The sequence below is a fragment of the Parathielavia appendiculata genome (genome assembly GCF_033297405.1).
Source record: "Parathielavia appendiculata strain CBS 731.68 unplaced genomic scaffold N657scaffold_1, whole genome shotgun sequence".
In the NCBI taxonomy this organism is placed as follows: domain Eukaryota; kingdom Fungi; phylum Ascomycota; class Sordariomycetes; order Sordariales; family Chaetomiaceae; genus Parathielavia; species Parathielavia appendiculata.
In genome coordinates this window covers 3,824,097-3,837,843 of record NW_026944220.1, presented here as the reverse complement: position 1 = coordinate 3,837,843, position 13,747 = coordinate 3,824,097, and the positions used below count along the sequence as shown (strand labels likewise).

The following is a 13,747-nucleotide window of genomic DNA, read 5'->3' as shown; positions in this document are numbered from 1 at the left end:
GGACTCAACCAGATGAGCAATAGCCCATGTGGGCCAGGTCATGATCAGCTTCAAGGCCCTGAGGTTTGAGGCGCCTCCCTTGCTTTCGAGAGGACATCACGAGTGATACATTTCCAACGCTTAAACAAGAGGCAGGGGGGGTGTACCGTCTTGTGTTCTACAGCAGAGCCTTGAACCGTCAGTGATTTCTGTGAGGGCTGAGGAGGCTGCCGAGAAGAAGAGGGATTGCTCAGATTTGATAAGTCCATTCCGTTGAGGGCTGTCTTCAGGGGACGGCGCTTCTCTTGCCAGACGCTGATGGGTGATGGGGCGTGCGATTCACAGAGAGAAGCAATGCAAACTTCGAGCAGCTATCCCAACCCTCACCCGCTCCAAACGGCTCACTGTTCTCCGCACCAGAAACACCATTCCCCGCGGCACAGCCGTCTCGTTGAACGCCAGCTTCCGCTCCAAGACGGCTACTCAAAAACCGCGAGCGAGAATATCACGCAGGACACAACTCGAACTCTCGAAAGTTGGAAGAGGTTGCCGAAGGACGGGAGACCAAGGCGGGTTTATAGGATTCCGTACTTTCCATTCTCAGGGGTGCTGAACAACACACGTCCCTTCCCTCGTTGACGGTAGTGCCCATGTCAGCATCCCATCACTGTGCAACTTGAAAATAGCTCCCCTCAAAATGGCAAGAGCAAACCTTGAGAACGACCGCGGAGAGAAAGGAACCAGGAGGCTGCAAGCTTTCAGCCATGCTGCTCTGCGCCTTCCCCCCCTCCCCAAGAAAACCCCCGCTCCACCTGGACAAAAAAAAACGTACTCTAAAATTGGAACCCCCCCCACAACCGATCAGACACCCTACTTCCCGCCCCTCTTCCTGCCATCGCTGGCAAAATGAATCGCCAATCACACTATTCCACGCCGAAAAAGGCGAGAATACGAGGGACGATTGATTATCTCGAATCTCGTCATATCCCGCACTTCAAAAGCGACGTTTTCCGCTTCCACGGAGCTAGCCAACGCTCTGGCTGGCGCGCCCTCGCGGAACCGGAGGATACAGGCGACCGATCTTTTCACTCGATATGTTCTGAGACTCGCGGCCGGAAAAGAAAGCTTAGTAAACAAGATCTAGCCCAAATTGAGAGGTTTCTCGAGAATAACGGCTTCGACGGGCGGACTGTGCCATAGGATGGCTTGCTTGCAGCCGCCGGCCTCGACATCGACGTCTCTGGGCGAACAGTACGCCGTGCAGTTCAGTCAATGGACTTCCGGATGTGTATCGCATGTTCCAAGCGATATACTTCGCCGAGATTGAAGGAGAGGCGAGTGGAGTACAGCCGAGTTATGCTGGAAAAATACCCGGATGCAAAAGACTGGAGGCACATCAGATTCTCCGACGAATGCCACTTTGGCTGGGGTCCTCAGGGTCGAGTCCACGTCATACGACGACCGTGGGAGCGTCATTGCCCAGACTGCATCCTCGAGAAAGAGATGCCGGCCGAGAAGGATCAGAAGCGACTACATTGCTGGGCGGCAGTTGGATACGACTTCAAGTCACCGCTTGTGTGGTATGGTGTACCTGGCAACTCCAACGGCAAGATGGCCATGCAGGTCTATAGAGACCACATCCTCGAGCCTGTGGTTGGCGGTTGGCTTCGTGAAGGCCAGTCATTTGTTCTCGAGGAGGATAATGACTCTGGCCACGGTACAAGAGCAATATCGTACGCGCTTGGAAGGAGCAGAACGGCTTGGAGTCTTTCTTCAACTGCGCTCAATCCCCTAATTTTTCTCCCATTGAAAAGGCATGGCAGGGGCCGAAGCAGTATGTAAAGAAGAGGCCTTGCTGGGACGATGAACTATCAATGCCTGGGTTGACAACATCCCTCACATCTTCAAGGATTGCTTGGAACTGGAAGGCGCTATGACTGGGAATTAGTTTGCAATTGAGATCATTCAGTTCGGCCACGATCTGCTGATGTTTCTGATCATTGAATTCTGGGGAGACGCGTTTTGGAGTAACATACCTTTTTTTTTGTCCAGGTGGGGCCCCGTAAACAGTTTCGCCCTCGCCCCGCCCTCGAGCTATTCTTCTTCACCTAATGCAGAAGCGGCAGCTTCTCTCTCCTCATATAATCGCTCTTGTCGATTTTCTAGGCGTCCGTGTTGGCATCCGGGCACGCGTCACCACCCAGCTCCCGAAGGAGGTGGATTGTTACGAAAATCCTCGGGAATTTTGCTTTGCAGGGAGTTGGGGGGTTCGAAGATCGGCGTGGTACGGCGCGTCGGCAAGACGGACTGGTGACCTCCTCGAGTGTCTCGGTGATAGGTCCCGCGCTCTTCCTAACAAGGCCATTGGCCTTTGGGAGGGGGTTGTCGAGAGGGAGGCTGACCTGATACATATATGGCTGGTGGTCTGCAAGATGCGTCGGTGTTCTGAGTGCCTGGGTTCAGGTGGAAGGGCGAGTCACTCACTGGGGGGCGGGTGGTTGGGGACCTCGGATGGCAACAGACCAGCAGCTTTCCCAGGCCATCCTCGCGCTGCATGTATCACCTAACCTTGGGGCCGCGGTGTTGAGATATGTTTTCCCCAGACTCTTGGCTACCAGTGTGATCAATATCATCTTGGAAACCGCGGATGCATGGCCAAGGTGATCAACGCCTTTGAGATGGATATTTGGTTTTGATCATCACGCGCGTCTGGCTTGCAGTGAGATTCACTTGTGAAAATGTCGCTGCCCCTGGCTGGCGATTAGCAATATAGAGCTGGTGGACATTGCGGAAGGCGGGCAAAATCGGACAATTACCAATCCTCAGGTGTTTGGCAAGTGAGAAACCGAGCAAGAACTCACAGGATGATCATTTCTTCCCACCAGTGCTGATCCGTCTTGTAGCCCAAGGTGGGATGCTGGGCATTACAAGACGATGCTGCTGGCTAACATAACGAAGGCACCATTCCGTGGATTTTGGTACATATTTGTACATACTGGATGTGTGCTTTGAGCGTTTTTTACCTCCTAGTCAGCCCATAGTAGCTAGCAGTCTGCTAACCGTTCAAGTCTTCGCTCAGGTCATTCTCTTCTGCATCGTAGTCTTCCGACTCGGAACCCTCCAAGTCGTCTTCTTGGTCAGACACCACACTGGGTGTTTGCGCACGAAGATCCTCCAGGCTCCTGTCGACATCCTCCTCAATCAAGACTTGTGAATCCTCTTGCTCAACCCCTTCTCCTTCTTCGTCCGATGCAACCTTCACATCGTCTGCAAACACCACTGTTTTGGAGGCAGGTGACTTGATCTCCGGCTCCAGTACGTCTCCATTCCATGGCTTGCACTCCTTGATCAACTCACCGCACCGCAGACACGGCCATCCTTCACCTTCCTCTCTTTCGATCCTTGTTGCCAAGCACACGAAGCAGTAGGTGCACCCGCATGGGATCGCTTCGTATGGGTTCGTGATTTCTGTTTGAGCCGATCCGACAACTCCGGTAGAAGCAGCAGCCATGAGCTCATTTTCACTCTTCGCCGAGTTTTGGTCCTCATAGCAGATGGCGCATGTCCGCTCGGGCAGAAACGAATATTCGCCCTTCTTCTCGTGGTCTGCAACCTCGGTTCCTGTGCTCATGATCTTCTTCGTCCTCCGCCATGTCCTTGCCAGCCATCGCCTCCACCGGTTTATCCCCACCAGCGGCAGCACAAAGAGCAGAAACTCGGTAAACGCATGCCAAACAAGCTGTCGGTTAAGATACTCGAACGACACCTCGCGGCTGACCTGGCTCGTTGGAGGCGCCAAGCGCATGCGCAGAACCCTGTCCAGTAGTGTCCTGTACCTCCCGTGGAGTAAGAAGACCAGGAAAGAGGCAAACGCCGCAGCCGCGTGCATCGTAGATAGTGTTGAAGTCCATCTCGACAGTCGTTGTACCCTCGGACTTGGCCCTTCAAATCCGTCGTCCTGCTCCAGCAGCCAATCCTCCCATTTTGCCCACAAGTATCTGCCCCCAACCGTCACCAACCCATGCAGCGACTTCTGCCACCTGCTCGGTGGCACCAGCGCCGGCCCATCGCGTCTCGCATCCGTGTACTTGAGATTCTGCAAGGCCGCGCCATATGTGGCATCGTGGTCCCACACAGTCAACTTGAATAAGACGGCCCTCAACGCGAGCGAGATCTCGGCCTCCCAGTCATGCAGTATTGAACTGCTGCTCCCAGCCCCGGCGTTGCCTCCGCCAATGTACTTTAGCGCGTCGCCAACTTGCCCACGCAGCAGCTCGACCAGCTCCTCGTCGAGAAGTTCCGCATCAACCTGGCCGACGCGAAAGGCCGGGCGCGTGCCCTCGCGGCTCGAGATGGCGTCCCACAGGGAGAGCGTCGACGTGCCCAGCCTGCGGAGGAGGGGAGACTGTGTGGCGGCTATGCGGGCGCGCAGTTGCGAGGCGGATTGCTGGGCTGCAAGGCGGGCAGACGCCTCGGCTTCACGTGCTTGTCGGCGCGCGGCCAGGCGCTGCTGGGCTTGGGCGAAGGAGTTGGTGTTGCCGTTGGTATTCGCGACGGCAGGGGCGCCATTGGCGTTACTTTTGGGGTTGGAGTCGCTCATCACTTTGGAGTAACTTGTCTGGAGCTTGGTGAAGCTGCGCCTTGAGATTTTAAGGGCATCGTCGCCGAGGTTGATTGTTGCGATTATGAATGGGGAAGTGGATGATGAATTGTTCGGCGTGGAGCCCTGAAGCCGAGGTTGCGGCAGCTGAAAGCCGGCCCGCTGTCTTGGCACGTTCGCCTTGTGGCCAAGGCCCACTTGCCCAAAATGTCAAGTCAACCAGGTCTTGAACCTGATCGCTGTCAGTCTTCATTCATTGGGTGTCTGTGCGTCACCTCAGCTGTCATCCGTTCTGCCCCGCCATGGATAGTATTGAATGCCCCATACAAACCTCCAAACCTCCAGCTGCCTGAAGAAGCACAGTGAAGCAGAGGAACCAGCTTGCTCGGCCAGACACTTCTAGAAATCCAGCTTGCTACGTCAGAGTCGTTCAAGCTCGTAAAGGCCGCAGAGGGCTCGCATTGGCGTTGACATTCTCACGCTTTGCAAAGGTTGGCTTAAGCCCTGCGGGCACATTCAGCGGGATGAACTTCGCGATCGAAGCTCCGGGCGAAGCTGCCCCCCTCAGTCCGTGGGAGCTTGTGAAGGCGTTGAGCGGTGCTGCCACTTCGACCGACCATGCCCAGAGGCAGTCGGCCAGCCAGCAGCTCCAGACATGGGAATCTCACCCGGACTACTACGCCAGTCTCCAGGTAACTTTTCCCCTTCGAACACATCGAGCAATGGCTTGACTCTGTGACTCCGTCGCTGATCAGTGAGTACCTTGTAGACCGCCTACCTCGATACGGAGCAAGATAAGCAGATCCGCTTCCTCGCCATTATCCTTCTCAAAAATGGCATCGACAAGTACTGGAGGCACACAGCCAGACACGCCATCAAGCCTGAAAAGAAACAGTTCATCCGTTCGCGGCTGTTGCAGGGCTCGCTCAACGAGGAGGACAAGTCCTTAGCGCTGCACAATGCTTTAGTCACGGCCAAAATCTTCAGGATAGACTATCCGACCGAGTGGCCCGATGCCTTTTCCGCACTCATCGAGGCGATCAAAGCCGCCAATGCTTCAAATCAGTTGCACCTACGTGGTGCTCTGCTAGTGTTGCTCCGCGTCGTCAAGGAGCTGGGCACCGCTCGTCTGCGCAAGTCACAGACTGCCTTACAAGCTGTCACGCCAGAGCTCGTGCAACTCCTGGGCGCCATCTACACCGAAAAAACCGCGTACTGGCAAGACCTCTGGACGAAAGGGCATGGCGATGAGGACACTGCAGAAATCGCCGCCGAAAACAGCCTGACAGCCCTCAAGGTTCTGCGAAGGCTGGTCACTGTTGGCTATGAGCAGCCACATGCGGACGCCATGGTGTGCGGTTTTTGGTCCCTGTCGCAGTCCCAGTTCGATCAGTTCCTCGGCGGCGTCAGCCAAGACTCGTGGATCCCCGTCCCGTACCAAGACATGGTCGGCAAGCATCTCATCCAGTTCACCAAGCTCCATATCGAAATGTCCGAGACGCATCCAGCAAGCTTTCCTCTGCTGCCCAACTCGATACCCCTGACCAAGGCCTACTGGAACCTCGTCAAAGGATTCTCCGAGGTGTTTGAGAAATCCGGAGGCATCAAACAAGCTTCAGGCGAAACAGCTGGGGGCAACCGCAAGCACGAGGGACCTCTGTACGAGAAGCTTGCACTGAAAGGCCTCTTGCTGCTAAGAAGCTGCATGGCTATCGCACACCATCCGGTACAGACCTTCAAGTACAGGAGCACAGAGGCCAAGGAGCTGGAAAAGCAGGCTGTACATATTCTCAGGGACGACCTCCTGACAAGGGATATGCTCCTGGACATGATGCAGGTTATAATCAGCAATCTCTTTATTTTCCGCAAGTCGGATCTCGAGGCCTGGGAAGAAGATCCCGAGGGGTGGGAGTCCCAAGAGCGGACCGAAGGCCAGGCTTACGAATGGGCTGTTCGCCCTTGTGCGGAGAGGCTGCTTCTCGACCTTCTCACCCATTACAAGGAGCTCGGCGAACCGCTCCTTGCTTACTTCGATCTTGTAACCAAGGCCGACATGGACATCGTCTCAAAGGAGGCCGCTTATTGTGCCCTTGGCTGCGCCGCCTCCGTTATTTACCAATCCTTCGACTTCGACACCTTCCTGACGACATTTTTGGTCAAGGATGTGCAGATTCAAGACCCCATGGCCAAGCTACTTCGACGACGAATCGCCATTTTGTTGAGCCAGTGGATTAGCATCAAGATATCCCAGGCTAGCAGGCCTGCCGTGTACGACATCTTTCGCCACCTAATGAACCCCGACGACCAGCACAATGATGAAGTTGTCCGCATCACGGCGGCACGCCAGCTCAAGTACATAGCAGAGGACTTTGAATTTACTCCGGAGAGTTTCTACCCATCTGCAGCAGACACGTTCAATCTCCTTGTCAGTCTCCTTCAGGAGGTAGAGAGCGACGAGACAAAGCTGGCGATCCTTGAGACGGTCCGAGTCATTGTATCTCGGATGGAGACGCACATATCACAGTTCGGAGACGCCATCATGGTAATCCTTCCCAAGGTTTGGGAGTCGGCTGCCAGCGAGGAGTACATGATCAAGCAGTCGGTGCTGGCCATCATGTCGGCGCTGGTCTCGTCGATGCGTGTCGAGTCGCAGAGGTACCAGGGGCCTATTATCCCGCTGCTCAAAGAAGCCATGAATCCTGAGTCGGCGCTTCACCTTCACCTGATCGAGGAGTCGGTCGATCTGTGGAAGGCCATCATGATGCAGAGCTCGCCAGCCTTGAACCCGGACCTCGTACAAATGGTTCAGTTGGCACTGCCACTTCTGGAATATGATTCCGAAGTGGCGAACCAGTGTTTGGATATTGTCAAGGACTACATTATTCTGGCTCCGCAAGCCATCCTGACCGACGCCCTCCGCCGCCCAACCCTGTCAGCACTGGCAAAGACGCTGGACTCAAAGAGCCGCGACCAGTCACAGCTTGGCGCGAAATCGATCGAGCACGTTATTCGCGCCGCTGAGGAATTCGGCGGCGCTCAAGGCGTCTCAATCGTGATTCAGGACCTGCTCGAGATCGGCGTGCTCCGAACCATGCTCGAAGGGTTGCACAGCGCCTGGGAATCCAGCCAAACCACGGGACCCAACCGGAAATCAAGCAAAATCAACAGTCTCAAGGAGACGGACTACTTTGCGGTCCTCGCCCGCATTGCCCTTGCGGACCCGGCGCTCCTGGTCACTATGCTCACGAGCTTCGGCAGCCCCATCGAGCAGGTATGGTCGTGGCTCAGCACCCAGTGGTTCGCCAACTTTGATTGCATGGGCGATATCGAGCGGGAGAAGCTTTCGTGTCTGGCGCTGACGCGCCTCTGGGAGCTGCCCAACCCCATGCAGGATTTGGTCCTCGCCCGCCTGCAGGATTACCTGTCCATGTGGACAAGCGTCGTGATGGAGCTGGCCGACGACACGAGTGGCGACGCGCTGCGGTCGCAGGATAGCCTTGTGTGGATTGAGGTCGCGGGATCGGAGTACGACACGCCGTTGGATGTGAGCGAGAGGGAGTTTGCGGCCAAGGATCCGGTACATTGCGTCGTCACGTTCGAGTTTGTCAAGGCCAGGCTGGGGGATATGGTGCAGCGTGTTGGCGGAGAGCAGGCATTTGAGGCCAACTGGGCGGTGAATGTGGATAGGGAGGTCCTGGCGGGATTCCAGAGGTTGAGTCAAAGTAGTGGACAGGTGGATCGGTGATCAGTGAAGGGAGACGTAGAAAGGAGGCGAGGACTGAGAGTGGCCTACCAAGCCACACAGAGACGTTAACTGGCGAGGCCCAACTGAAGAGTAGGCAACTCGCCGGTCCTGATATATGGCTAATGGAAAGAAATCAAAACAAGATCCAGGGAGTTCGGGGAGTAAGCTGCTCTCACCCAATTCAGGAGTCGGACGACTTCAAGGCCAAGACGTAGAACTTTGTTGTAATACGTCAAAGCGTGAGATCTCCGGGGACAGCAATGCCCGAGTTGGACCCAGGGTTGATGTTGTGGACCAAGCCCACAGTTACAGTGATAGCAGTGCACCGATCTTCAGGCGCAGTCACGTGGCAAGTCTATCCTACTCGCCCACAGGAGAATTGTCTTGTTCTTCTCCTAGCACTGCCCATACCTAGACCAAGGTTATGGTTGGAAAGCAGAACAAACACCCAGAGAATGTGAATGGATGTGAACTATAGAACCGTAACAGTCTGACTTGGCCTGCCCGCCTGCCGATGTGGCGAAGTAGATGATGTATTCCAGATCACTCTACCTTGACCTATCTGGGTGAGCTGGGCTAGAGATTATGCGACGTATGATATCCGTTACGTGGCTGCTGACTCGGTCAAGCATGCCACGGTGATGTTCCGGAGATTTGGTTTTAAAGGGTTGAAAGATGCTGCGGGTCGATAACGTTAGAGTACCTTAAGAGTTCCAGGGTTATCTTGGCCCTGCAGCTAACCGCAGGCAGTGCCGCGCCGCGATAAGCCTACCTTACCTTATCCAGAGCCAACAAACAGAGCTGGTTGCACGACATTCTGACGATTCCCAATCCAAGACATCATACCTACAATCACAGCCGCTGACGTGGATCAGTTTGTTTGCTCCCGTCCGCTTCTTCTTGAATATAGTCTGCGCAACTCGAGAACAGCTAGATACACTACCGAAGAGAGTTTAAACTCACTTCAACGCCACTCAAACGACACGGATACCCCGCGAATCCCGTATCTCAAAGGCATGCAACCATCAACCCTGTAGCAAACAGCGCGACGGATCGGATTGAGCCGATGAACGATCCCTGAATCGAGGTTCGCAGCAACACCACACATCGGATGGGCCACTCGCAAAGTAAAAACCCGTCTGCCCACGACCACGGCTACGGCCACGGTCTCGGGCTCGGACCAACCCGCCGGAGCGGGCACTGGGACAGGGACACAGCAACCACTTACCGCTACCATCCGCTCCCAAAACAACCAAGCAAGCACAGCAACCACAACCGACGAACCTCCCTCTCGAACCTATCCCACGGGACCGCGACACCGACCCTGCCCCCGGCAATGCCCTCCTTCTTCTCCTTCCAGCAAGGCTCCGAGCGCGCCCAGAACGTCCGCTACCTCTCGGAAGCATCGCCCCTCCTGGGCAGGTTCCGCGCCGTGCCGAGACAGAATGATCGGCCCGTGGGGAATGGCCGGAGCGGTGGTGGGAGAGCGCCGATGAGTCACGGGCAGATGGGGTTGCTCTCGGCCGAGCCTGGGTGGAGGGGTAGTGTGCATGTTGGGTATGGCGCGTTGGTTGCTGCCGCTGCTGCTGAGGAACAGGAGGAGGAGGAGGATGGGTATGAAGATGAAGATGAAGATGAAGAGGGGGAAGCGGGTGGGGACGGAGGGGAGGTTGGGTGTTGCTGTGTTGGCGATGGAGGGAGGCGATGGAGGAGGGGAAAGGGAAGGATAAGGACGTTGTGTAGGAAGTTGGAGAATGTTTGGGTTGATCCCAAGGCGGGGGCCATTCGGAGGGTTGTGGATGTGTGGTGGAGTCGATGGGGGACTCTGGTGGTCTTGCCCGCGTTCTTGGTGAGTGGCCGCGTACAGGGTGTCTCTGTGGGAGAGGCAAGAGCGCCAGTATTAAAGGCTTGCATGATGCTAACGTTGTCCCTGTATATAGGCTGTGGCCTGGTGCGCCATCCCATTTCCCCAGTACCCACTTCCGGGAGACGACGACGACCGGCGGTCCGGAGAGCCGGGGCCCGCTCCTGGGCGCAAAGTGCCGGGGCACGGAGCGACTCGCGTGCAGGTCAATTTCTGGTTCTTCCTCTTAATCTACTACAGCTTCTACAACTTGACAGCCCTCATATGGATCACAAAACTCTTCAACTTGTATAGCCTCAACTGGTGGCCGCAGTCACTCGGCTTCCCCCTCACCGTGTCCGCCATCGCCATCCTCTCGATCGCGGCGCCAGTGCCCATCTATCTCATCCCGGAGGCCAGATTTTTGACAGTCCACAACACGGCATGGATCCTCTGGACTTTCGTCATCATGGCGATGCCCGTCGGCATTGCTTTTTGTATCCTTATGACCAACGAGCGCCACCTCAAACTCCGGCAATCGCTTTCTGAGACGCAGCGCATCTTTACATCCTCGTGGTGGGCCGGCGAGCCAGACAGCAGCACCTTGTCGCCGCGTGAGGGGAGGCGAGCCCGCGCTACCCTGGATCCGAACGCTTTTGATCCGGCACTGGGTGTTTCCACAATTGGATTCGCGGACAGTCGTTATCAACGGCCTGCGATGCAGGCCCGGCTGCGCCGACGATGGCTGCCAGCAAGCTTCGTACGCTTCGTGTGGTTCTCCTTGGCCTTGTTCATCGGCTTGCTGGCCTATGTCATAGGAGAGGCTTACGCCGAAATCTACCTGAGCACGCTGCCGCATAACAATCTCCATACAATCGTCTACGTCTACGGTTGGATATCGACCGTGTACCTGCTGGATGGGTTGACGGGATGGATTCTGGGTGGGAACGAAGGCGAGCGAGTCGGGAGCTACCCGCTGAGTTGGATCTTCAAGCTGTAAGTGTCTGTGCGGGATCCGTCTCTGCTCATGCTCAAGTCGGCTGATTGTCTGCATGCAGCTACTTCATGTTGACTTACCAGACATACGTCCGCGCGCTGTACGCTCGCTTGCGCAGTCCGTCACAGTTCATCCTGCTCCAAGTTCTCTCCTCAGCCAGCCTGATCATCGTTACGCCTATCCTTATGTCGGCGCCGTTCCACTGGTTCTTGTCCGTTATTGGCGTCAACGGCCAGAGCTACGGCTCTTACCAAAAGATGTGCATCCGCAACGTTTTTATCCGCTTCATCGCCGAGAACGCATCGATGCTGGCCTTCCTCGGCAGCGTGGTGATTCTGCACTTTGGTGCCAACAAGGACGTCTATCCTTACTTCGCCTTTGACGGCACCGAGGAGAATGAGGACTACGACTTTAACCTGACCTTTTATGCCTCGAGCATTACCTGGGCCTGCGAACTGGTCGCGAGCTTCATCGTGGCCGGGCTTATTCGCTGGATCTACAAAGTCAGCGTCGTCACGGAGGGCAAGCTCGACTTTATTGTCTGGCCCGAGCTGCTCCCTACCTGTGTCGCCGTCATGCTTCATGTGCTGCAGAACATGCTGTTTTCCATCATTCGGCTGCAGTTTCGATGACCGTCGAGAAAAAGGGCACGGAACGTGTTGTCGGAAAAGCAAAGCATTGGCGATTATGGAAGCCATTGCGTCAGCATCAGCATCCGTCCTCTCCGCAACAGATCCAGCCTGTCACAGGTCGCATCTCTTTCCCGTGTTCGGGTGGTCGGGCAGGGGTCAACAACAAGATCAATCCGCTACCAAACTGCAGACTGAGTGCTCCCAGAACGGTGTAGATCTGTCACGGCCCCCTAAAGCTGTCTCAATTTTATTTTTCTGAGGTGTTGCTTTCCTTCTTTGTTTTTGTTTTTGCTACAACATCTGGGCGGGGAATTTGGGACATGGCATGGCGTCAGTGCTCCATATACTTGCATGATACCCCCGTTGTCTTGTCATAGCATTGCATAGCGCTCTTTCGCATTGTTCGAGACTAGATAGTAAATCCTTCCTTCGAGACCAAACACTATCTGCCCTTCGACTGCCGTCCCTCGCGGCCCAGACTGAACGGCTGGCATCGGCCTTACCCGCGCTCTGGCAGAGCAGACATGAGATAACACAGATGGTTGGATGGATAAGGTATCATTGAGACGGCGTCTCCAAAGCCGCAGTCGGGTTTCACTGCTTGCTGGCTTCTGTTTCCCTCGCCCTGCAGCACGGCACCAGAAGTGGCCTCATACCCTCGCGAACACGGCCCGTCTGCAGGGAGATCTTCTGGGCAGCATGGTACTGGGCCGATATGGGCGCTTGTAGCGCTGCATGATGTTGTTCTACCCACCACGCCTGCATGAGTAGGTGCCTTAGCAAATTCGTCGCATCGCTTGCTGAATTTGCAGCAGGCAACCTCGTTCGCTGAAGAGAGGCGCTCCATGCATTCATCAACAACTTAAGGCGCTGGATATCGTCATGTTTTGGTGGTCAGCCTTCGGTTGGTGTGTGGGGGCTACTCCTCTCAGATATGGTGGATAGTCTGATACCGGTAACACGAGACAGCCCTACCTACCACCGGTTGCTGCTTTTTGATTGTTGACGTAGTGGTTACATCTCTGCCGGGGCTTTGAGCCGGCCCAGGTCCGAGTTTGGATGCTAGCCTGAACGGGATATCCAAAGCCCGGGGACAGGTGTATCCGTAGATCGCATCACGGAGGCGGTGAGGAGATGTCAACTCTCTCCCTCCTACCTATCCCTAGCCAAAACAGGAGAAATAAGGCGGCGGAAAGACCCCAATGCGGCCATGAAAACCCTTGAATACATGTTGGCTTGGTTCTGGGCGCAACCGTGCTGCCGGATAATAGTTGCCAAGGCGATGCCGCAGCGTGCAGATGCATGGTCACTGCAGATGATCTTGGGAATCTGCTCTAGGATGCGTGCTTCTCCAATAGACAAACCGTCCCTCACAATTGGGCCCGTTTGCCAGCCCGCATCGCGACATGATTTGTCCCCACCCTTCGTGTACAAAGTGTATGGAGTGAACTACTTGATACTCGAAGCAGAAGGTCGCATGGGACGGAGGGGAGAAGATAGGCCTTTGATCGGAAGCGGGTGATCGGAAGCTGAACAGAAAGAGCTTGAAGGATACGGTGAGTAACGGTGAAAACTCTCCGCCTGCTGCAGTTGTATCTGGACGTCGGATATTCGACGATTGCTGGCCGTCGAGGTGTTGCTCCAAATAGGAGCCGGTATGCTCGCATCTGTCGTTTCCATGCGCTCCCGCCGATGAACTCCTCTCCATCTAACTGTTGGTCGTCAGCAGGGGAGAGTCACGTTTGGAAAGAGCTTGAAATGAAAAGGTGCACTTCAGAAGTGCGGGGAAAGCGTGGTTCTACAGATCGTCTTGCTCAGCGGACCAAGCTGCCCTCCCTTTATCACCTCGCTCAGAAAGAATACCACGGAGCAGAGGTTTAAACACACATGGCTGGGTCTTTGAGACGTGAGAAGGCTGGCATCGGACGGGAAATGAGGTGGTGGGCGCGCG

At 55.5% G+C, this 13,747-nt stretch overlaps 4 protein-coding genes across 4 annotated transcripts; 3 read left to right on the top strand and 1 right to left on the bottom strand.

The window, feature by feature from the left end:
• The first annotated feature begins 827 nt into the window (after positions 1 to 827).
• Positions 828 to 2,065, top strand: N657DRAFT_660760 (uncharacterized protein). The gene is made up of 5 exons (XM_062795062.1): positions 828 to 1,108; positions 1,196 to 1,265; positions 1,302 to 1,665; positions 1,704 to 1,861; positions 1,928 to 2,065. The coding sequence occupies exons 1-5, from the start codon at positions 886 to 888 to the stop codon at positions 1,965 to 1,967; spliced, it is 855 nt and encodes a 284-aa protein (XP_062653166.1). The 5' UTR covers positions 828 to 885; the 3' UTR covers positions 1,968 to 2,065.
• Positions 2,066 to 2,841: 776 nt separating this feature from the next.
• Positions 2,842 to 4,689, bottom strand: N657DRAFT_640010 (uncharacterized protein). The gene has a single exon (XM_062791886.1). It carries the CDS (start codon positions 4,577 to 4,579, stop codon positions 3,035 to 3,037), a length of 1,545 nt encoding a protein of 514 aa, XP_062653165.1. The 5' UTR covers positions 4,580 to 4,689; the 3' UTR covers positions 2,842 to 3,034.
• A 151-nt stretch (positions 4,690 to 4,840) lies between these two features.
• N657DRAFT_668388 (ARM repeat-containing protein) lies at positions 4,841 to 8,607 on the top strand. The gene is made up of 2 exons (XM_062795444.1): positions 4,841 to 5,271; positions 5,349 to 8,607. Exons 1-2 carry the CDS (start codon positions 5,104 to 5,106, stop codon positions 8,322 to 8,324), a joined length of 3,144 nt encoding a protein of 1,047 aa, XP_062653164.1. The 5' UTR covers positions 4,841 to 5,103; the 3' UTR covers positions 8,325 to 8,607.
• Positions 8,608 to 9,435: 828 nt separating this feature from the next.
• N657DRAFT_563336 (uncharacterized protein) lies at positions 9,436 to 11,796 on the top strand (the record flags this gene model as incomplete). The annotated part of the gene is made up of 3 exons (XM_062788204.1): positions 9,436 to 10,173; positions 10,265 to 11,163; positions 11,226 to 11,796. 3 exons carry the CDS (start codon positions 9,436 to 9,438, stop codon positions 11,794 to 11,796), a joined length of 2,208 nt encoding a protein of 735 aa, XP_062653163.1.
• Between the last annotated feature and the right edge of the window lie 1,951 nt (positions 11,797 to 13,747).